The sequence below is a fragment of the Crassostrea angulata genome, chromosome 10 (assembly GCF_025612915.1).
Source record: "Crassostrea angulata isolate pt1a10 chromosome 10, ASM2561291v2, whole genome shotgun sequence".
Lineage (NCBI taxonomy): Eukaryota > Metazoa > Mollusca > Bivalvia > Ostreida > Ostreidae > Magallana > Magallana angulata.
The window spans coordinates 54,437,525-54,462,543 of NC_069120.1; the positions used below are offsets into that span (position 1 = coordinate 54,437,525).

The 25,019-nt window shown below is 35.7% G+C and overlaps 1 protein-coding gene across 1 annotated transcript in view; it reads left to right on the plus strand.

Moving 5' to 3' along the window:
* LOC128167820 (uncharacterized) overlaps positions 1–22,203 on the plus strand; it is a 57,676-nt gene extending 35,473 nt beyond the window's left edge. Inside the window, exons 26-33 of the mRNA XM_052833746.1 lie at positions 2,393–3,035; positions 3,561–4,253; positions 5,322–5,446; positions 8,627–8,732; positions 8,857–9,064; positions 13,559–13,739; positions 20,019–20,191; positions 20,347–22,203. Coding sequence (XP_052689706.1) covers positions 2,393–3,035; positions 3,561–4,253; positions 5,322–5,446; positions 8,627–8,732; positions 8,857–9,064; positions 13,559–13,739; positions 20,019–20,191; positions 20,347–20,612 — 2,395 coding nt within the window. The 3' untranslated portion in view covers positions 20,613–22,203. The remainder of the gene's footprint in view (positions 1–2,392; positions 3,036–3,560; positions 4,254–5,321; positions 5,447–8,626; positions 8,733–8,856; positions 9,065–13,558; positions 13,740–20,018; positions 20,192–20,346) is intronic.
* Positions 22,204–25,019: the final 2,816 nt, after the last annotated feature.

Sequence of the window (25,019 nt, forward strand, 5' to 3'; positions counted from 1 at the left end):
TTGTCAGCACGCAACAATTCTAAATTGCACATTGTCTTCAAAAATTTACAAATATTTAAATAAAGAAGTTATCTTAGAGAAAAGGTTACGTGTTTTGTAAACGGGTTCGGTTTAAAAAAAACCACAATTCCTGACATGACACATGAGTACATACTGTTTATTACAATGCTTGCTACCCTCTGAAAATTTAACTCGCCATTAAATATCTCATTTTTTAAATAATGTTTGTTACGATTACATAAACTGTGTGCGACAAATAGTTTTCCTAAAACATTTTCTTATTTTCTTTTTCAAAACACGTTTTATATGCAGGCTTTCAATCACAACACGTTTTTATAACAAAAGCAGAACTGAAAGTTTAGTAATTATAATCGTTTGACACCATATCACATATATTTTCAACTCGCAGCAACAACGGAAGACCTACTCGGGGCTTTGCCACGAGCTCTGCTCTAGTTTAATCTATACTTTTGATCACTTGAAAGTTAATAACACCTCTTATATACAGTCTTTGCATGTACACGCAGTTGGTAGAAAAATTAGAAAACATACAGAGACCAAAATTCATGTCCGATTGTATCAATAAAAAGATATGATAATATATTTGTGTTTTCAATAAATACGGCATAATTAAAAATAACTTTTACAAGTAACAAAACATCAATTGTGAGCAATAGAATGATTAACTAGTCAATAAAATTAAATGGAAGCAAAGTCACGACACAGACAGATTGAAACATTAGATACACCAAAAATGTGTCGAGATGTTGTCTCTTCATGGCATACGTCATAAAATAACCAGGGGTAGCATCAAAGCATAGGTCATTTGAATTTGTTGGACTGTACATAATAAAATTGATTGGTAGTGTTACCGCAGACAAAGACACTAGAAATTGTAAATATTAATTAAGTGATATAAAGGCTTTAAAAATAGTGCATGGATTGCCTTTTTCTTACAGAAGAAATTAGAGGGGCATGTTCACGATTGTGGTCAAATTCTATATTTCTGTTTTAATTATTTACAATATGCTTTGGGAATACATTTTTAATGATCAAATGAAATTTAAGAGTCATTCGTTAAGTAAAAAGCAAGATACATTTTTTCTGTACAATAATAATAACGTACGTAAGTTGTTATATTTATAACAACAGAATATGATCATTGAATTTTGATAGCTTAATATATATTATGTTGTGTTTTTACGTGCATTATTTTACCAATGGCTTTCAGAGGTAACCACCTGTATATAGAAACAATGTCTAAAATGACATCAGATCGGGATCGGAGTTTGACGATCACGCCGACTAGATTTCCTTCGGGAATTTGTCTTTAATTAGTTTAAAATCAACTTTAATGAGTTTATGTATGTAGTATTACATGTTACTGAACAGATATATGCATAATAAAGCATTTATTAGCCCTTCTAAATGAAAAAAATCCCAGAGTTCTCTAGGGTTCTCTAGAGTTCTTTAGAGTTCTCTGTTTAGTAGGACCGCTCTATATGATTGTGGATACATAGGTACTTTCAGACAGCGCATGATTTATACAAACTAAGTTATCCCCTTACCGGACCAAAAACACACACTATCCGGCTCAACAGGAGCCTGGAGTAAATGTCGTAGGCTCGCTCCCCTCCCTCTCCCTTCTCTATGACGATAGGTACACGGTAAAATCTGCATCCTGTCGGTCGTATCAACTGCTCACCCACAAACTAAAGAGAAAAAAATGTACAAAAATTGATTGCAAGATGACTTTGAAAATCTACCTTACGAAAGCCCAAATACCAATTACTCCTTTTCCGTGATTACGGGGATATGCACTATTTTAAACATATACAGGGCAATAATCAGGTAATCTACAGTCTCATCATGAATGCCAAAACTGATCCTACCTTGGAAGACTGTCTTATGAAAGACAGCATGTTCTCTTGTTTTCGTCTGTCAAAACTTATCGCGCGTGACACGATTTTATGTTCCACTTCCGGTGAATTACGCGCGTGGAACAAGTAATCGGTGCAACTCGGCAACTCGACGAAATGTTTTGATGATATTTTAAAGATTGTTGTTTAACATCGACCAACACAAAGTAAGCTTTGTTCTCATACATGATTTCATCATTTGGTTATTTCGAATGGGATTATAAGGGCATAAATTTTACAAAAACAGTAAATGCATATGGTTGCTAGGGTCAATGGTGGCAGGTGCTCTGCATTATTTATAAAGATAAATGATCTTTTATCTTCATTTACTTTTATTAGAGATTTTAATAGCTATTGATTTGTTCAATGTTTTGTTTTACTAATCAAGAGATCATCATCAGACGTTATAGGACATAATTAAACTGACTGTACATGTAACAAATGCTTATATTTTTTTATTTATGAATTTGAAGCATGACAGAGTCATTGCATAGTGAGTCGGGTGTTGACCGACAGAACATTATGAGGCTGAGAATCAATAGAATCGCATTGGTACAAGAACTGAGAGCCGAGCACATCATTAACCACTTGCTGCAAACAGGGCTAATATCAGAGTACGACCGTGAGCGGGTCGATAGAGGAACGACCCCAGCAGATAAAGCTCGCCGACTTGTAGACATCGTAACAACCAAAACCCATGTACCTGACTGGTACAACATATTTAGACAGTCCATTTTATCCCCTGAGGACGCCAACGCTGAGACAAGAAAGCGTTACCGTTCTCTGGTTGAGTTCCTAGACAACACGGTCATTCATCGCCCGATGTCTCAATCCTCAAAATTCAGCAGCTCGACAGCCTCACTAAAACTGCCACACTACGAACCACTGCCAGAAATCTCCAAACAGGAACAGGAGAGGAGTATGGGAAGGAATATTGCAGGGAAGAAACGCTCGGAGGAGGAAGAAGTGATGACAGAGAAAGGTGCGCGAGACAATGTCCCAGAGAGAGAGGACAAGGTGTCGGTCAGTCACGACAAGCCGCAGACCATGACGCTGGTCAAAGGCTTCTTCCAGCAGTGGGTGACCACCCCAGACAACTTCAGATCTCTCCTTCAGGTAGCAGTGCATCTCTTCTTTCTTCTTGGCAAAAGATCAAGTACAATGTATTGTGAACTATGAATTACACTATAAAAGTGGTCAGGGGTTATTTATGCGTGGGGGAAATTTACACTAGTTAGCTGTAAGCTTAAAACTGCTTAAAATACCCCCCCCCCCCCCAGCGTATGGTAAAAAAATCTCAAGTTTAATATAGTAAATCAGGCATTCACATATTTAACACCCATGCATATTGTTTGACCATAGAAAACGTGTACTTAACCACCATTGTAAATAACCACTTTTACAGTTATGTACTAAATTCATGATTGACTTAAGTTAGGGTTTTTTTCAGTAAATGTGACTAAATTGTCTTGCTGGCAACACTGAATATGTTTTAACATTTATCATAAGGAAATGTAATAAGACCATAGAATATTGTATCAGAACTTCAAATTATATACATTAATTGTACTTTATTTATAGCAAGCAATGATAATTAATCCTTTAACCTCAGATGCTTCAAAAGTTTTCTCCCTCTTCTAGGTACCAGAGGATTTGTTTAGAGAACTAGAGACCTCACAAGACAAATATGACAAAGCTCAGTTAGAACAAGAAAAGCTTGTTCTGGAGAAAATCAGAAAACTTGAGATAGTAGCTGTGTTATCCAGAAGGAAACAGCTGCCGGAAGGGTTTGAACTGTGCATGTGTGAGGCAGTACATGACGTTTTGTTTGACACCAAGAATCACCACATGTACTTTAAATATCTGCGGATGTTGGAGCGGTCAGATGTGGACCTTATGATAGACATTGTGCAATCATTCGGTTCAGTGTTGGAGGGGATGGATTTTACTCGCGTGGGTTCCGATACGACCCAGTCTGCAATCAAACTGGGCTTCACCCTGATGGATTTCCTGGGGAAGTACGGCTACTTCCAGCAGGCGGAGGTGATCATGACCATTCTGCTGGCCGTTTTGAACCTCTCTCACAGCGTCGACTCCTGGATGACCAAATACAAGGGTTTCGTCAAGCTGATGCATTTCAGGAACATGAACTATGACTTTAAGAAAGTTCAGAATGCCTATGGGTTGGTGAATGAGATGGAATGGCAGATCTCCATGATGTCGTTTGGGCAGGACATCATTGACAAAACTCCATTCTATGTTGAAATGTCCACATTGATGCTGGAGTACGGATCTGCTAATTCCGCCTATGGATGGGCACAGAAAGCTATCAAGGCAAGTCACTTGTACCTCAGTTCTGTTTATCTTAACAAGTCTCCCTCTTATTTAATTTTCATTTGAATAACTGTTTAAAATAACTTTTTAATAATCTCTCATTATTGCTGACCAAGGGTTTATGATCCACTCTGCTCCTCTACAAAGATTTTAACTCTCTTGTGATGTAAAAACATAAATATGTATATGTGAATGGATTTTGTTGTATGTATTTCAATGGCAAGAAGACTATCAATGAACACTTCATCATAAAGTATATACATTGTATATATAGATTAATTCTAATTGATAAGACAGAGGTAGTTGTTTCTACATTATTTCAACTGAACACAGATTTATACTGCCAAACAAATTTAGATGAATTATATTAAATATGCTTGACCATAATTAAGTTTATTACTTAGGATAAGCTGTAGCTCAAATGGAATGGCTTGTAATCTGTTCATTGTTTTGTACATTGTTAAAAAGAAAGGCTGAAATATTACAAAATAAACCACAGTGCATTCATTTTAATCAGGGATTAACTTGATAATTCTCCTGTTGTGTTATGGAGAAGTCAATCTTATTCAGTCAAAATGATTCTCCATAGCTGTTTAAATAAGAATGTAATCTTCTATCTCTAAATTGATAATCTGGTACAGGGAAAATAAACCCAGAAATGATTGATCAGCCATACATAGTAAAATCTGTCAAAAACCTTCCATGATTGTAAGTTAAGAAAGCTAAGCCCCGTGTTGCCAGATATCTGGCTAGTTATTAAATATCTAGCAAACTTTTTTTTTTTTAACTTGAATTTGTTGAGTTATGATTTCATCCTTCATTAGAAAATGATCTAAAGATGAGACAAATTAAGTTCCAGTTATTTGTATTGCTTTGATCCACTGTTGGCATGTTAAAGTCTATATAGTTTATATGTTGTTTGAATATTTATAGGCTAATACTATTGGAACTGTTGTACTTTAGAGGCAAATTTAATATGGAGCTGTGTGTATCTCATCCTATTCCCCTAAACCATGTTTGATTGTCAGTAAGGCACTGAATAACAACTTGTCTTTTCCCCCCCGACAGAGTATGAACCAGGAGTGTCCAGCGGATGCTGTCACCGCCCTGTGTGCGGGAGTGATGGCGTACTGTGCTAGGTGGAGCATAAAGAGAGCGGAGACGTTGGCCATTCAAGCCGTACAGCAGGCCAGGTACTCATCCATATCAGAGTTTACCCAGAATCAGTTTGTTTAACAACACTAAAATACATTACAACTTATTATCAGTACAGTAGAGAGAGGTTTTAACTTTCTTTTAACAGGGACAAAGAAAAATGGTCATAAAGCAACAATTAATGATATGTTTTACATATAATTATATTGTATAGAAAATATACCCTATTTTGCCCTGTGCGTTATAAACCAAAAATTTGCTTTCCGTGTGTAATAAACCCTAGGGGTGTGTAATAAAATTTGTTACACACTCCACTCCGGCAATCTTAAGTTGTTATTACACACCCCTTTCCGTTGATCATCGGCTATAAGAGTTCGGTATGTGTTGTTTAACTTCGATCTCCAAGTTTGATGTCAAATAAAATATTAATCGTTGATGTCAACTTGGTATATTACAAACAGCTGGCACAAAACTTTCTGGAAAGTTTATAAGATACGAAATACTAGTATTTAGACACGGAGCAATTTGTTGACAATAATCATTAATCACCTGATGGTTTTTATTTATTTTTTTATTTTCTATAAGTATATGATACAAAAATCATGACATGACATTTTTTATATCGCATCCTACATAAGCCTTCGGTTTCTATATATTAGCCCTCAAGCCTGATGGCTCTTGATCGAGCTGATATACAGCCACCTGGAGCTATTAAACAGGATGCAATATAAAAATGCTGTGTAATAATCTACTGTAAACCAATTTTTACTCGTGACAACTGTATTTTGCGATTTACTTTTGATAATTTGGTTCGCAAAAACAAATGTTTGCAACCAAGCCTTATTAAGACCCTCTTGTTATAACAACTAAATGACGAAGACTGTTTGCGGCGAGAAATATACGCGACAACGAGGCCCTCGCGAACTCGTGAAAATTTCTAGCACGCGAATAAAACATTGTTTACAGTTTATATTACACATGGCTATAACAGTAATAATACTAGAGTGTTTGCCCCGAGGTGACAGGAAAGCCGTAGAGTTGTCCTCTGGCTTCCACATTTGGCGACATAACACTTCAGGGCTTTCCTAGTGTGACCAAGGGACACATATTCTGGTATTGTTCCTTGAGGACATGTTTTAAATGTTATTATAATATAACATTTTTTTAAATACCAATATTGGTTTACGACATACATATATTTCATTAATAAATATATTATTTACAAAATATCATGATCATTTCTTTCAATTAGAGTAAAATGTTTTGAAGATATTCCATATTTAATTCCATGAATTACATGCATCATTTTGCCTAACTTAAAATTCAGAGTTTTTGTAATCTTTTCCCTGGTTTACGTTTGTTGTTTTCAGCACACACACCCTTGATTATTATTCTTGTATTTACTAGGTTTTTTCTCATTAATCAAAAATTAAAGTTCATCTGAAAAAAAGGAATGAAATGCAATTGGAAACTCACTGTCTCTTTGAATTTTGAACCCAACGTTATTAACATGCAGAATAATTGCTACGATGATATAACAGTTTCTGGAGGGCAATACGGTGTGTTCCCGTTTTGCACACATTTGATAATTGGGTATAGAACAATAGGTGTGAATTGTGTTGTGATTGCAATTATAGTCTGCTTTCGGTCAAAGATTTTACCTGGTTTTTTACCTGTGTTTTATCGGCACCTTAACGATAAAACAAGAAGAATATAGACATTTTGTTGTGTTTTAGGTCTAATAACTATCACCATTTTTTTCATTTGATTAATGATATATTTAAAAAGTCTTCAATTTCCACACACTGATTAAAAAAAATAATGATTAGTTGATTTGACTTTCAAATTTTTGTCTATTTACCTTAAATATAAACAGAATGACTCAGAAAAAATTGCTGGTCCCAAGCCAATTTGAAGCTGATTCAATAGATAGTTATATGATGAAGGGGAAAACTACATGAACAGTTATATGGGGTACTCCGTGTCTCTTTTTATAATTGAGTTGCAAATTATATAAAACACATGTTTATAATTGATTGTTTGGTATCAACAGAAAGAATATGATGAAAGGAGACAGATCTTTATCACAAAATATTTCAATCTTTGAAGTAGCAACCTTGGCGGTAGTTCTTATGACATCACCGCTTTTCAAATCAGAGGTTAAATATATAAAAAAAAAGGTGACAAAAATAATAATTCAATATTGATGCGATATAACTCAAACTAAAAAAGGTTGAAAATGCATGAATTAGGTCTACATTTAATAGGTTTTGTGAAATAATCTTTACAGTTTTTGAAGCATATAAAATTGCCGATTTATCGTCCTACAGTTTGTCTATTTCTTCGATTATTCAAGCCACAAAATAAATATAAAATGTTATGCAGTGTTTTCACTCGACACATCTCCATTTATGTCAGCAAAAGCGATAATGAAATATTAACATATGATATTTTCTCTTCAAACTTTTAGCGTGTACATGTTCTTCCTATATAGGCAGTAAGTTAAACAAAGGCGCTACATATTCAACATTTTTGCAATAAACTTTCTTATTTGAAAAAATAATGAAATTGTTCATGACCAATTCAATGTTTAAAATCAAATTCATGAATATGGATGGTGATTATTATGTAAATGTGCCTTTATGCAATTTATATTGTAAGATAAATAAATGTAAATATAAATTGCGAGTAAATATGTTTTACTTATTTTATTGTCAAGTACCCTCGCGGGAATTGTGATATAGACTATAGCAATTAAGCAATTATCTCACCTGGTCAAATTCCCGTTTCGCACACATTTTTTTTATACCAAATTTTCAAATGTGTGCAAAACGGGAACAAACCGGCAATACAACTATTTTTTGCAAAATATAACTGTTTCCTGGAGAGCATTTTAACTGTTTCTAGTTTTGAAATGATCTCCTTTTGAAGTAACGAAAAGATTGACTCATTCTACAATTATATATATTGAAACTTTCCTTCAATCATTTGTAGCTTAATTTTGAATTTCATAATAGATTAAAACATAGGATTCAAGAATTAAAGCAATAAATTTATTGCTTTAATTCTTGAGTCCTATGTTTTAATCTATTAATTATGAAATTCAAAATTAATGCACCAGTACTGGTATACCATAGATAATTGTCAGTTGATCCCTACCATAGATGACACACACATGTAGCATGGTATTTTGTGACCAATCACTTGCATTGTTACAGACATCATTTTGGGACCAGCCATCCCCTTTATATCAAAGCTCTTCTCCACTACTGCCACTTCTCCAGCGATTTCAAACAGGACAAAAACGGTGTACAGATTGCTAAGGTAGTTCAATGTTTCTGTTGTTACTGACCATTTTGCTTCACATTAAGATTTAAAGAATTTAAAATATTTTTTTGATCTTATAAGTCTCCTTCAGTCATTAAATCTATTATATCTGTTTTGACAGTACACTCTGCGCACTGCCCAGAAGACTTATGGTTGTGAGATGATTGATGTCGCCCTGGCCCACAGGGCAGTCTCTAAGGCCCTGCTGGCCGTACAGGACTTTGAGGACATGGCCTACTTTCACCATGCCTCTGAAGCCCTGAGAATTGCCCGGGCTCAGCTCCCGGACCAGTACCATGGAATGATGGCCATGTTCCTTCACAGTTCAGGTAAGTGAAACAGCCCACAGGTCAGGTAGAACAGGTGTGTAAACACTGTCTGTAGAACTGTCAGTATAAACTATCAGTGTAAAATCAGTGAAATGTGAATAATTATCAGTGTTTAACATGTGTAGAAATGTTAGTGTTGAACAGGTAGAAAACTATCAATGTTAAACAGGTGTCAGTGTAGGACAAGTGTAGAACTATCAGTGTCTAACAGGTGTGGAACTATCAGTGTTTAACAGGTGTGAAATAATCATGCATGCAGTGTGTAACAGGTGTGGAACTATCAGTGTTTCACAGGTGTCAGTGTAGGACAAGTGTAAAACTATCAGTGTTGAGAAGGTGTGGAATAGGTTTTATATAATCATTGTTGAAAGATAAGGTGTAAATTTACACATGTCTATCTTATTATTTATTAATGTGCTCCAATATTCATCTTCGCTAGCCAAGGATTTTCAGTCCACTCCGCTCCCCATAAACACTTGGTAGATCTCATTACAAAAGCTTGATGACAAGCTGTTTTATGATTGGGTGCAGCTGCGAGTAACTGATCCAATTACAAGTTTTAAAACGCCTGCTTTGTAAATAATGTCTTTATGTGGAGTCTGTAGTAGTGTGAACAACGCGTGTAGTATTTGGTAAAACTGTTGGTGCTTTTGACAAGTTGACACAAGTGCCTAGTCCCCAGCGATGGTATCACCATTGTTTAATTTCTATTTTCACGACAATGATCCCTTGGTTTATGACACGAAAGTTTTAAATATATCAGCAACTTTTTACTCACACCAAAGATTACGATCATATCAATAAAACATTTATTAAATTGTACATATTTCATTTCTGAGACCCACCAGTCAATATATATTTTCAAGTAATTTTTAATTCTGTGGAGTGTATATAGCCCGTTATTTCATTGGATTAAAATGTGACGCTGCAAAGGGTACAACTCTAGTTTTCCCTAGATGGCTGCATCACTGAGTTTTCATTTTGAGATCTGCTGAGGGTTTATGGGGAGCGGAGTGGACTGAAAACCCTTGGCTAGCGAATATAAATATCAGAGCGTGTTAATAAATAATAAAATACACATTGTGGAAATTTACACCTTCCCTTTTATAATGATTATAGATTACAGGTATTTCATTTGAATGAATCAGGATATTATCAAAGAACTAAGGAATCTAAATTGAGTTTTTTTTCATCTTTTATATGGAAAAAATGCAGTATTAAACCTTTAAAATATTTTTGTGTGTTTTTTTAATAGATTACTAGAACTTGAAATCTATTGAAAGATTGTGTCTTCCTGCACATACTAATTTTACTTGTATGTATAAGTGTGCACATGTTGCTGTAGTAGATTGCTTCCTATTTTGAGGAATTCTTCCTTACTTTTCTTTTCTGAGACATAATGAGACATAACTGGAGGACTTCTCAGAACACAACAATTGGTTGGGGAAGGAAATACCAGTTGTTCCAACTTTAGTGCCTTTATTGGTCTAAACACAGCTACATTATATATAAGCTCTTTAAGTTAGATTGTACATGTTCCTTCAAACTTTAATCACAAAACATCAGGCATGTAGTATCAGGGGGGCGGGGGGCTGGCCCCCCCCATCCCCACTTTTTTGCGCAACAATGATTTTTCTTAAATTGACATACATGTACAAAAAATTGAATTGACATGGAGTTGGCCCCCTCCCCCACTTTTATGGGACCATGTAAGAAATTGAATTGAAAATAAGGAAATAATCAATGTAATTGAAGATAAAGGTATAACCCCCCCCCCCCCCCCCCCCCAACAGATTAGGATTTTCAGGATTTTGATATTTTGGTCAATCATTTAAAATGCACCAGTAAACCATTTTATATATAAAAAATAAAAAAAATTGATCTCAAATCATGTCCAAGTCCCTTTAATATTTCAACAGTGATTACTGGTAATTAACATTTGAGCAACAAAATCTAAGCAGTGTTCAAAATTAGATAAGAAATATAACCAACTTATGGTAAACAGAGGTGTATCTACAGAACAATAAATGGACCACAGTGGTATAGTGGACAAATATCAATTTAGGACAGATGTAACATCAGTTCATTGTTAAACATGTGTAACACTATGAGTATATAAGTTTAAGTGTAACATTATCAGTGTAGTCTAAGTGTAACATTATCAGTGTAGTCTAAGTGTAACATTATTAGTGTAGTTTATTTGTAACATTGTCAGTGTAGTTTAAGTGTAACACTATCAGTGTAGTTTAAGTGTAACATTGTCAGTGTAGTTTAAATGTTACATTATCAGTGTAGTTTAAGTGTAACATTATCAGTGTAGTTTAATTGTAACATTGTCAGTGTAGTTTATTTGTAACATTGTCAGTGTAGTTTAAGTGTAACATTGTCAGTGTAGTTTAAGTGTAACATTACTGTAAATTCCTTATATTACGCGAGTATTTAATTCTGCGACCTTGCTGTTTTGTATCAAATTGCGAGAACATAAAAACGCGAATGCGGAACTTTTATTCTAATTTCTCATAGTTCTCAACACTCAAAAAATAATGGCGATATTTTAAAATTGGTAAAGAGTGCTTCTCGCGATTTTAAGTGGATAATAATTTCTCGCATTTAATAAGGAATCTACAGTATCAGTGTCGTATAAGTGTAACATTATCAGTGTAGTTTAAGTGTAACACTATCAGTGTAGTTTAAGTGTAACATTATCAGTGTAGTTTAAGTGTAACGCTATCAGTGTAGTTGAAGTGTAACATTGTCAGTGTAGTTTAAGTGTAACATTATCAGTGTAGTTTAAGTGTAACACTTTCAGTGTAGGTTAAGTGTAAAACTATCAGCATAGTATAAGTGTAACATTATCAGTGTAGTTTAAGTGTAACACTACCAGTGTAGTTTAAGTGTAACATTGTCAGTGTAGTTTAAGTGTAACATCGGTGTAGTTTAAGTGTAACAGTATCAGTGTAGTTTAAGTGTAACATTATCAGTGTAGTCTAAGTGTAACATTATCAGTGTAGTTTAATTATAACACTTTCAGTGTAGGTTAAGTGTAAAACTATTAGTTTAGTTTAAGTGTAACATTATCAGTGTAGTTTAAGTGTAACAGTATCAGTGTAGTTCAAGTGTAACATTATCAGTGTAGTTTAAGTGTAACAGTATCAGTGTAGTTTAAGTGTAACATTATCAGTGTAGTTTAAGTGTAACACTATCAGTGTAGTTTAAGTGTAACATTATCAGTGTAGTATAAGTGTAACAGTATCAGTGTAGTTTAAGTGTAACAGTATCAGTGTAGTTTAAGTGTAACACTATCAGTGTAGTTTAATTGTAACATTATCAGTGTAGTATAAGTGTAACACTATCAGTGTAGTTGAAGTGTAACATTGTCAGTGTAGTTTAAGTGTAACATTATCAGTGTAGTTTAAGTGTAACATTATCGGTGTAGTTTATGTGTAACAGTATCAGTGAAGTTTAAGTGTAACATTATCAGTGTAGTTTAACTGTAACATTATCAGTGTAGTTTGAGTGTAACATTATTAGTGTAGTCTAAGTGTAACATTATCAGTGTAGTTTAAGTGTTACACTATCAGTGTAGTTTAAGTGTAACATTATCAGTGTAGTATAAGTGTAACAGTATCAGTGTAGTTTAAGTGTAACAGTATCAGTGTAGTTTAAGTGTAACACTATCAGTGTAGTTTAAGCGTAACATTATCAGTGTAGTATAAGTGTAACACTATCAGTGTAGTTGAAGTGTAACATTGTCAGTGTAGTTTAAGTGTAACATTATCAGTGTAGTTTAAGTGTAACATTATCAGTGTAGTATAAGTGTAACAGTATCAGTGAAGTTTAAGTGTAACATTATCAGTGTAGTTTAAGTGTAACATTATCAGTGTAGTTTAACTGTAACATTATCAGTGTAGTTTGAGTGTAACATTATTAGTGTAGTCTAAGTGAAACATTATCAGTGTAGTTTAATTGTAACATTGTCAGTGTAGTTTAAGCGTAACATTATCAGTGTAGTTTAAGTGTAACAGTATCAGTGTAGTTTAAGTGTAACATTATCAGTGTAGTTTAATTGTAACATTGTCAGTGTAGTTTAAGCGTAACATTATCAGTGTAGTTTAAGTGTAACATTATCAGTGTAGTTGAAGTGTAACATTATCAGTGTAGTTGAAGTGTTTAAGTGTAACATTATCAGTGTAGTTAAAGTTTTACACTATCATTGTAGAGTAAGTGTAACATTTGCAGTGTATATTCAGTCTAATAATTTTTGTGTAAAGTAAGTGTAGATTTTTCAGTATAGATTAGGTCTAATGCAATTCAGTGTAACATTTTCAGTGTAGTTTAATTGTGTTTAGAGGAGTTGTAACACTATCAATTTAGTCTAGAACTGTTGCTAAATTTTAGTTCAGTGTTGAATCCAATTTCCCTTTATTCAGGCTATTATACGTAGTCATGTGTTTGCCCCTATCTTCAGTGAGGTATCTGCCTCTTTGTTTTCAGCCTCTGCTCTCCAGTGGAAGGCTCTGCATTCCTCCAAGGAGTCTCAGGAGGCCACTCTGAAGCAGGCTGAGGTTGAGGCAAAACAGGCACTGATGGTCGTTTCATCCACGTACGGAGAACTCAGTCTCCGCACAGCACAGATATGTCTACTGCTCGGCCAGATCTACATTAAAATGGACCAGTAAGTTAACTAACTGTTGAGATTTATCTAAGTTTCTGTCTGTTAATGGGAAAATAAAATGTGTTTTGCCATTAAATGATTTGATAGTCAATCTCATTTTTGAAAGATAAATTAAAATTTTCTGTATGATATTATCTGTAGGAACCTTGCAATCAATTATTATACCCCCGCTCCGAAGGAGAGGGGGTATACTGTTTTACCCTTGTGTGTCTGTCTGTCTGCCCATCTATCTGTCCGTCCGTCTGTCTGTCTGTCTGTCTGTCCGTCCGTAACAAAAATTTCTGTCGCATTTATCTCAGCAACTACTCATCGCAGATGCTTGAAATTTTTACACAGTATTTGTATAGGCATGCCATATCGTGGGATATATATTTGTACCAATAAGACTTTAACTTCCTGTTAAATGACGACTTTGTTTATTTTTAGCAAAAATTTTCAAACAAATTTTTGTCAAAGAATTCTTAGCAACTGTTTATCACAGGTGCTTGAAATTTTTACACAGTATTTGTATAGGCATGCTTTATCGTGGGATATATTTTTGTACCAAATGGACGTCAACTTCCTGTTAAATGAGTACTTTGTTTATTTTAGCCAAAATTTTCAAACAAATTTTCCTCAAAGATTTCTCAGCAGCTATTTATAGCAGATGCTTGAAATTTTAACACACAATTTGTATAGGCATGCCATATTGTGGGATATATTTCTGTACCAATCGGATGCCAGCTTTCTGTTAAATGTCGACTTTGCTTATTTTGCATATTTACATCAGAGCGGGGGTATCACTAGTGAGCATTGGCTCACAGATATCTTGTTTAAACATAGTCTTGTAGTGTCAAAATTGTAAAGCGATCCCTCATTTTCAATTTCTCACCTTCTGGAAAATGGTGTCTGTAATCTCTTCTGAAAATCTTTGAAATGTTTTGTTTAGTATTGGAGAAATAATTACATGTGTAATAAAAATTGGCACTGGTTGATGTAGCTTGATGTATCTGAAAGACCTCTCTTGACCTGCTTACTACTGTATACACGGAAATTTTCGCCACCGTTTTATTTTCGCCCCTTTCGCCCTCGTTGTCAGTGGGCGAATTTAAGACTGGGCGAATTCCAATATCTCAAATCAAATCATAATAAACACAAACATGTCAGGGCAAATTCAAGATGGAACGAAACTATTTGAAAGTGAAGAAGGTTAAAATTACACAGGGCGAAAATAACCCGGTGTACGGTATATCTGCATGACCTTTCTCGACCTGCTTGCTATATCAAAATGACTTTTCTTGACATTGATAAAGTTGCTCTTGATGTACTGTATCTGATTGGAGAATGACCTCTCTTGACCTGTTTGATGTATCTAAATGACCTCTCTTGACCTGTTTGATGTATCTAAATGACCTCCCTCTGACTGACCTTTTAGACATGGTTGATGTATCTGACTGACCTTTTAGACCTGGTTGATGTATCTGACTGACCGTTTAGATCTGGTTGATGTATCTGACTGACCTTTTAGACCTGGTTGATGTATCTGACTGACCGTTTAGACCTGGTTGATGTATCTGACTGACCTTTTAGACCTAGTTGATGTATCTGACTGACCTTTTAGACCTGGTTGATGTATCTGACTGACCTTTTTGACCTGGTTGATGTATCTGACTGACTGTTTAGACCTGGTTGATGTATCTGACTGACCTTTTTGACCTGGTTGATGTATCTGACTGACCGTTTAGACTGGTTGATGTATCTGACTGACTGTTTAGATCTGGTTGATGTATCTGACTGACCGTTTAGACCTAGTTGATGTATCTGACTGACCTTTTTGACCTGGTTGATGTATCTGACTGACCGTTTAGACCTAGTTGATGTATCTGACTGACCTTTTTGACCTGGTTGATGTATCTGACTGACCTTTTAGACCTGGTTGATGTATCTGACTGACCGTTTAGACCTAGTTGATGTATCTGACTGACCTTTTTGACCTGGTTGATGTATCTGACTGACCGTTTAGACCTAGTTGATGTATCTGACTGACCGTTTAGATCTGGTTGATGTATCTGACTGACTTTTTTGACCTGGTTGATGTATCTGACTGACCTCCCTTGACCAGGACAATGTTACTCTTGATGTATCTGATCGAAGAATAATTTTTCTTTACCTGGTTGATGTATCTGACTGACCGTTTAGACCTAGTTGATGTATCTGACTGACCTTTTTGACCTGGTTGATGTATCTGACTGACCTTTTAGACCTGGTTGATGTATCTGACTGACCGTTTAGACCTAGTTGATGTATCTGACTGACCGTTTAGACCTAGTTGATGTATCTGACTGACCTTTTTGACTGGTTGATGTATCTGACTGACCTTTTTGACCTGGTTGATGTATCTGAGTGACCTTTACACCTGGTTGATGTATCTGACTGACCTTTTAGACATGGTTGATGTATCTGACTGACCTTTTAGATCTGGTTGATGTATCTGACTGACCTTTTAGACCTGGTTGATGCATCTGACTGACCTTTCTTGACTTGGTTGATGTATCTGACTGACCTTTTAGATCTGGTTGATGTATCTGACTGACCTTTTTGACCTGGTTGATGTATCTGACTGACCGTTTAGACCTAGTTGATGTATCTGACTGACCGTTTAGATCTGGTTGATGTATCTGACTGACCTCCCTTGACCAGGATAATGTTACTCTTGATGTATCTGATCGAAGAATAATTTTTCTTTACCTGGTTGATGTATCTGACTGACCGTTTAGACCTAGTTGATGTATCTGACTGACCTTTTTGACCTGGTTGATGTATCTGACTGACCTTTTAGACCTGGTTGATGTATCTGACTGACCGTTTAGACCTAGTTGATGTATCTGACTGACCGTTTAGACCTAGTTGATGTATCTGACTGACCTTTTTGACTGGTTGATGTATCTGACTGACCTTTTTGACCTGGTTGATGTATCTGAGTGACCTTTACACCTGGTTGATGTATCTGACTGACCTTTTAGACATGGTTGATGTATCTGACTGACCTTTTAGATCTGGTTGATGTATCTGACTGACCTTTTAGACCTGGTTGATGCATCTGACTGACCTTTCTTGACTTGGTTGATGTATCTGACTGACCTTTTAGATCTGGTTGATGTATCTGACTGACCTTTTTGACCTGGTTGATGTATCTGACTGACCGTTTAGACCTAGTTGATGTATCTGACTGACCGTTTAGATCTGGTTGATGTATCTGACTGACCGTTTAGACCTTGTTGATGTATCTGACTGACCTTTTAGACCTAGTTGATGTATCTGACTGACCTCCCTTGACCAGGATAATGTTACTCTTGATGTATCTGATCGAAGAATAATTTTTCTTTACCTGGTTGATGTATCTGACTGACCGTTTAGACCTAGTTGATGTATCTGACTGACCTTTTTGACCTGGTTGATGTATCTGACTGACCTTTTAGACCTGGTTGATGTATCTGACTGACCTTTTAGACATGGTTGATGTATCTGACTGACCTTTAAGATCTGGTTGATGTATCTGACTGACCTTTTAGACCTGGTTGATGCATCTGACTGACCTTTCTTGACTTGGTTGATGTATCTGACTGACCTTTTAGATCTGGTTGATGTATCTGACTGACCGTTTAGACCAAGTTGATGTATCTGACTGACCTTTTTGACCTGGTTGATGTATCTGACTGACCTTTTTGACCTGGTTGATGTATCTGACTGACCTTTTAGACATGGTTGATGTATCTGAGTGACCTTTTAGAACTGCTTGATGTATCGGACTGACCGTTTAGACCTAGTTGATGTATCGGACTGACCGTTTAGACCTGGTTGATGTATCTGACTGACCCATTAGATCCGGTTGATGTATCTGACTGACTTTTTTGACCTGGTTGATGTATCTGACTGACCTCCCTTGACCAGGATAATGTTACTCTTGATGTATCTGATCGAAGAATAATTTTTCTTGACATGGTTGATGTATCTGACTGACCGTTTAGACCTAGTTGATGTATCTGACTGACCTTTTAGACCTGGTTGATGTATCTGACTGACCTTTTTGACCTGGTTGATGTATCTGACTGACTGTTTAGACCTGGTTGATGTATCTGACTGACCTTTTTGACCTGGTTGATGTATCTGACTGACCGTTTAGACTGGTTGATGTATCTGACTGACTGTTTAGATCTGGTTGATGTATCTGACTGACCGTTTAGACCTAGTTGATGTATCTGACTGACCTTTTTGACCTGGTTGATGTATCTGACTGACCGTTTAGACCTAGTTGATGTATCTGACTGACCTTTTTGACCTGGTTGATGTATCTGACTGACCTTTTAGACCTGGTTGATGTATCTGACTGACCGTTTAGACCTAGTTGATGTATCTGACTGACCGTTTAGACCTAGTTGATGTATCTGACTGACCTTTTTGACCTGGTTGATGTATCTGACTGACCGTTTAGACCTAGTTGATGTATCTGACTGACCGTTTAGATCTGGTTGATGTATCTGACTGACTTTTTTGACCTGGTTGATGTATCTGACTGACCTCCCTTGACCAGGATAATGTTACTCTTGATGTATCTGATCGAAGAATAATTTTTCTTTACCTGGTTGATGTATCTGACTGACCGTTTAGACCTAGTTGATGTATCTGACTGACCTTTTAGACCTGGTTGATGTATCTGACTGACCGTTTAGACCTAGTTGATGTATCTGACTGACCGTTTAGACCTAGTTGATGTATCTGACTGACCTTTTTGACTGGTTGATGTATCTGACTGACCTTTTTTACCTGGTTGATGTATCTGACTGACCGTTTAGACCTAGTTGATGTATCTGACTGACCGTTTAGATCTGGTTGATGTATCTGACTGACCGTTTAGATCTGGTTGATGTATCTGACTGACCGTTTAGACCTGGTTGATGTATCTGACTGACATTTTAGACCTAGTTGATGTATCTGACTGACCTTTTAGACCTGGTTGATGTTGATGTATCTGACTGACCTTTTAGACCTGGTTGATGTATCTGACTGACCTTTTTGACCTGGTTGATGTATCTGACTGACCTTTTAGACTTGGTTGATGTATCTGACTGACCTTTTTGACCTGGTTGATGTATCTGACTGACCTTTTTGACCTGGTTGATGTATCTGACTGACCTTTTTGACCTGGTTGATGTATCTGACTGACTTTTTAGACCTAGTTGATGTATCTGACTGACCTTTTTGACCTGGTTGATGTATCTGACTGACCTTTTTGACCTGGTTGATGTATCTGACTGACCTTTTAGACATGGTTGATGTATCTGACTGACCTTTAAGATCTGGTTGATGTATCTGACTGACCTTTTAGACCTGGTTGATGCATCTGACTGACCTTTCTTGACTTGGTTGATGTATCTGACTGACCTTTTAGATCTGGTTGATGTATCTGACTGACCGTTTAGACCAAGTTGATGTATCTGACTGACCTTTTTGACCTGGTTGATGTATCTGACTGACTTTTTAGACCTAGTTGATGTATCTGACTGACCTTTTTGACCTGGTTGATGTATCTGACTGACCGTTTAGACGTAGTTGATGTGTCTGACTGACCTTTTTGACCTGGTTGATGTATCTGAGTGACCTTTTAGACCTGGTTGATGTATCTGACTGACCTTTTAGACATGGTTGATGTATCTGAGTGACCTTTTAGAACTGCTTGATGTATCGGACTGACCGTTTAGACCTAGTTGATGTATCGGACTGACCGTTTAGACCTGGTTGATGTATCTGACTGACCCATTAGATCCGGTTGATGTATCTGACTGACTTTTTTGACCTGGTTGATGTATCTGACTGACCTCCCTTGACCAGGATAATGTTACTCTTGATGTATCTGATCGAAGAATAATTTTTCTTGACATGGTTGATGTATCTGACTGACCGTTTAGACCTAGTTGATGTATCTGACTGACCTTTTTGACTGGTTGATGTATCTGACTGACCTTTTTGACCTGGTTGATGTATCTGACTGACCTTTTACACCTGGTTGATGTATCTGACTGACCTTTTTGACCTGGTTGATGTATCTGACTGACCGTTTAGATCTGGTTGATGTATCTGACTGACCGTTTAGACCTAGTTGATGTATCTGACTGACCTTTTTGACCTGGTTGATGTATCTGACTGACTTTTTAGACCTAGTTGATGTATCTGACTGACCTTTTTGACCTGGTTGATGTATCTGACTGACTTTTCTTGATCTGGTCAATGTTTGATGTACAGGACTGAGCAGGCAGAGGAGATGTTGAAGAGGAGCGTGCTGTACATGAAGCTGTGTCAGCCGGAGAACAGCCACTTCCTGATGCTGGCCAATGCTACCCTTGGCACCTTCTTTAAGGTCATGGACAAACCAAGGGAGGCCATCCATTTCCTACAAAATGTTGTTAAAGTACCAGGTATTCTTTATGGAATCTTAATTATTTTCTTTCCATTTTTCAAAACTTTTTGACAGAAAGTGTGGTTGTGAATTGTTTTCACATCTTTTTTATTCTTGCACAAGAATTGCAGATCGTCTATGTAAGTAATGAATATGTTTTGTTGAATTCTCCAGACTGTGGAGTTTATCTGAAGTGGGTCCATGTGGTCTATGACACGCTGATTGCGACCTTGCAGTCACTGAACCGTAACAAGGAGAGTGACCACTATCAGATTCAGCTGTCCAAGTGGCTCCGGGACAACCCCAAGCACGACACGGTGGTCACGCTCCAACAGCTTCAGGAGGATCCCCCCACCATCGACAACTTCAAGGACGAGTTCAATGTTTGGGAGAAGAAGGGCAAGGCCATTTTGAGTGTACTCAAGAAAGCCAAGAATTGAAGGCCATTGTTTTGTGTAAGGAGCATCATGTGATGATGACAATTAATAATTACTTTACATCTAATGCTTCAAAGTTTTCTTCATCCCTTGGTTTTCTGTAACAATTATAAAAATGAAAAAAGATTCTTGACAAGTCATTAAGAAACTATGACCTTAATAAGCATGATGTCAGGTATCAGGAAAATCCCAGCTTCTTGTCATCTTCATCTACATGTATTTCAGTATTCCATAAGACTATTTTTACCATAGTCTTCTTAATTATAAATACCTTTAAGAGATTCAGCTATACTGGAGACCATTAGCTTAATAATAACATTCCCTATAGTTTTATCTGTTTACCTTTTTAAATCATAAAAATTTGATACCTATGCAATCTTGGGGATTTTTGTTGTAGACTCAATATTATTGCTGCACTTGTGAAATGTACCTTAAATTGTAGACAGAGGAACTGTCTAATAAACGGTTATCACGATACACATTGTACAAGATACAAGTTAAACATTGAACATAAAACAAGATAATTATTGTACAACATACAAGATTATTATTGTACAACATACAAGATTATTATCATACAAGATAGAAGATGATCATTGTACAAAATATAAGATTATTATTGTACAAGATAGAAGATGACCATTGTACAAAATACAAGATTATCATTGTACAAGATAGAAGATGACCATTGTACAAAATACAAGATTATCATTGTACAAGATAGAAGATGACCATTGTACAAAATACAAGATTATTATTGTACAAGATAGAAGATGACCATTGTACAAAATATAAGATTATCATTGTACAAGATAGAAGATGACCATTGTACAAAATATAAGATTATTATTGTACAAGATACAAGAAAATTATTGTACGAGATGCAAGAAAATTATTGTACAAGATATTACAAGATAATAATTGTACAATATATAAGATTATTATTGTACAAGATACAAGAGTTCTATTGTATAAGATTCAAATATTGTACAAGATACAACATAATTACTGTACATGATACATGTTGTATGAAAAAACTGCACAAAATGGCAGCATCGACTTTACAACACATCAGGAGAACCAGATGGTGGTGGCCCAGTGTTATGATTGATGGCTATTTTGTTTATACATGTACAGTGTTGTAGTACATACATTTAACCCTGTGCATTGAATTTTATTTTATTTTGTAATTTAACATATTACCAAGCATCAACCCCTGAAGAGAAACACTATATATATAGTTTAAAGACTATTTACATGTTATGGTATATACTTGTACAATGTGTGGTACATTTTAATTAATAGCATGGGTAAGTTCAAGTGCTTTGTTAATCTCAGTATTATGAATCTTAATGTACATGACATTTTTTTTGTTATACTCTATGATGTGGGATATTCTGGCACACTGCTGTGTGGTAGTATAATACTTACTCCGTCCATGTTTGTTGAATAAGACATTGCTGTTCTGTATTACTGTTGTCTTTAGTTACTTCAGCCATTTGTACGTTTTGATTTCCTGATTATACACATAATATTTACATGTACCTTGCTCAGTGATTTCTATGTACTGGATAATAAAATGTGGACTCTCTGATTAAGCTGTTGCCGTTGTTACATTCCTTCTAGAACAGGGAGGGGCGTCCTAACTCATTATATTGTCAATAAAAGGGGAAGCGATAACAAGCAAGTGATGTGGAGGTAAGGGGGGGGGGGGGGGGTAATACCGTGTCTTGTGTGAATTTTTAAGATACCCTTATAAACAGTCCTAATTAATGTTTTAGTAATGAACCAGTTGACTAGAAAATTTATTTAACAAATATCGTTACCAATAGAATTATTCGAAAGAGTGGGTAAATAAGAAATGCTCACATCTAAATTAAGTCAGCTTATGATAGTTTGGGTTTTTTAAACATTTGCTTCCTTATATGGAAATTGTTCAGTCAATGTTATAATTTGACAGTCTAATCAAACATTGACGTATATTTGAATCATTTATGATAAGCGATAAGACGTAAAAAAAAAAAAAAAAACAAAAAAACCCTGTCGTCTTTGATCATTTTTTTTAAAGTTTTCCCGTGATACTTTACAAGAGAGATGGATTCCTTTGCATAACAAATGTAAGTATTATCTGTGAGATTCCTGTACACAACAAATGTAAGTATTATCTGTGAGATTCCTTTACACAACAAATGTAAGTATTATCTGTGAGATTCCTGTACACAACAAATGTAAGTATTATCTGTGAGATTCCTTTCACAACAAATGTAAGTATTATCTGTGAGATTCCTTTACACAACAAATGTAAGTATTATCTGTGAGATTCCTTTACACAACAAATGTAAGTATTATCTGTGAGATTCGACAAACGTTGAACTCTTGTTCATTAGATTGTGTCCACGACATTGGTAGATATGTGAAGTAAAGAAAATGTTAAGTTACCCCGCGGAATCATTTAAATTCGTTGTTAGCGGGGTTTTTTCTTTACGTTGACATGCGACTAATTGATATTCGAGTTTTGTGTTATTTTAACAATAAAATTCTTTCTTTAATGATTCATGCGGGTTTTATATGAAGGTAGCGACCACAGGGGCCAAGCCCGTTTTAACATTAATTTCAATGTAACCATGAATAAAGAAAGGGGTCGAACTCTGACCCAAATAAAAAACTACCAGCTCGCTTCAAAAGCCTAATAAATCAATTAATTTTTAAAACACTCGCAATATGCATGTATTTTTCAGAAAAGTAATGTCTGAGATACACTAACACTCATGCCGAATTTCAAGCTGATGGGTCTTAAAATAGCGGAGATATACGTCATTATTCTCTCGAAGTCGCCAGTTTATTTTTACTAGGACATTTACCGGTCCAGGGCTCACGATGGGATTTTGCCTCTGACAACAGCAGTATTGCAACAAGTCGAGAAACATTCGCACTAATCTTTGAAAATCTTACATCAAATGCACGCTACTTACATACAAAAACTCCGATAAAATTCCTTAAATACTCTCCATAATGAACTTTTATTCTGCAGCCACATCAACTTCTGACCAGACCGGCCATTTAAGGTGGCAGGGGACAGTTTTTTTCATCCAATTCATTGTAGCCAAGGGATGCATGTCTTCGGAACTCTGTAACTAGAATTTCCTCAGTTCCCATTCAGCACAAATACCTTTAATTCACTCTTTATAAGGCCAATCACCAATTTCTGAAGAAAATTGCTAATCAAAACCTGTAAAATTCTCTACATACTGGTTTTTATGAGATTTTGACCCTTTCATATTTTGCTAATTTTTCATGATTTTTCAGCTTTTTAGACCTCCCCCAGCTAATTCCCTGCAGAGGGTTGACCTTCCGTACCGCGTGCATGCTGCACTATCACATGTCAGAAACTTACCGGTGTATAGTTTACAATGTCCCATCCACCTACTTTTCGTGTTATTTTACCTCCCGTCTGTAACTTGCAATTTCACTGTGTAAAGTCAGCACAACAGTCAAAGCCGCAGGTTTCGCATTTTACTTCTGATTCTCATGTACCTAACATAAGGGGCCTACATATTGCATATCAATTTCAACAAGAGACACCCCTCTAACTAATGATAATCATTAAAAATCATTTCATGAATTTTAGCAACACTCATAAGCCTTCAAGTACAGCAACTCTCAATTTTACAAAAATATTGACGGGTACTTTATTCGAAACTGTCCCTTGCTACCTTTAACATACACTCACATTCTCTGAAAAGTCATCTTGTCTTAAAATTACAAAGCTTATGCTATTCTGAAAAAAAGTACACCTTATTTTGCCAATTCCATTGAGGTTTAAGAAAAATATGGCCATTTAAGTGAACCCACCGTTTCCACTTTCCTCTATTTAACACAGATTCACAGGGCTCTCCATAAATAAAGCATCTTTACCTAATCTTTTAGAGGTCAACTGTTGTTCAACCTTCTTAAATAAGAAACCTTATTGAATACTACATGCATCTGCTTGATATTATCATGATAAAAGCATCACATCACTTAGAAATCCTTTCACATGTATACCCTCCCCCTATCTTTTGATTTTCACAAGAAGCATTAGTTTGAACACTTTAACCTAATATTATGAAACTTGTGGCAGTTTCCTTGAGTCATTTCTTACACATAATTGAAAACAACCATCACTGATATTTAAAATTGATCTTTTTTGGTAAATGGATGATTTGTAGCATTTTTATTCACAAAAAGTCATGTCGCCCTACATGTGATTTCTTGTTTTCATGAAAAACTAAGCCTATAATCATATTTAGTGGATAACTTATATATTCTGGTTTCTAGTCTCCTTTCAACTTTGCTAAATTAGTAAGACCTACAAGTGTGACATGTGCGTTTAATTAAAATGAAATTCAAACACACCCGGGTACCTGGGGA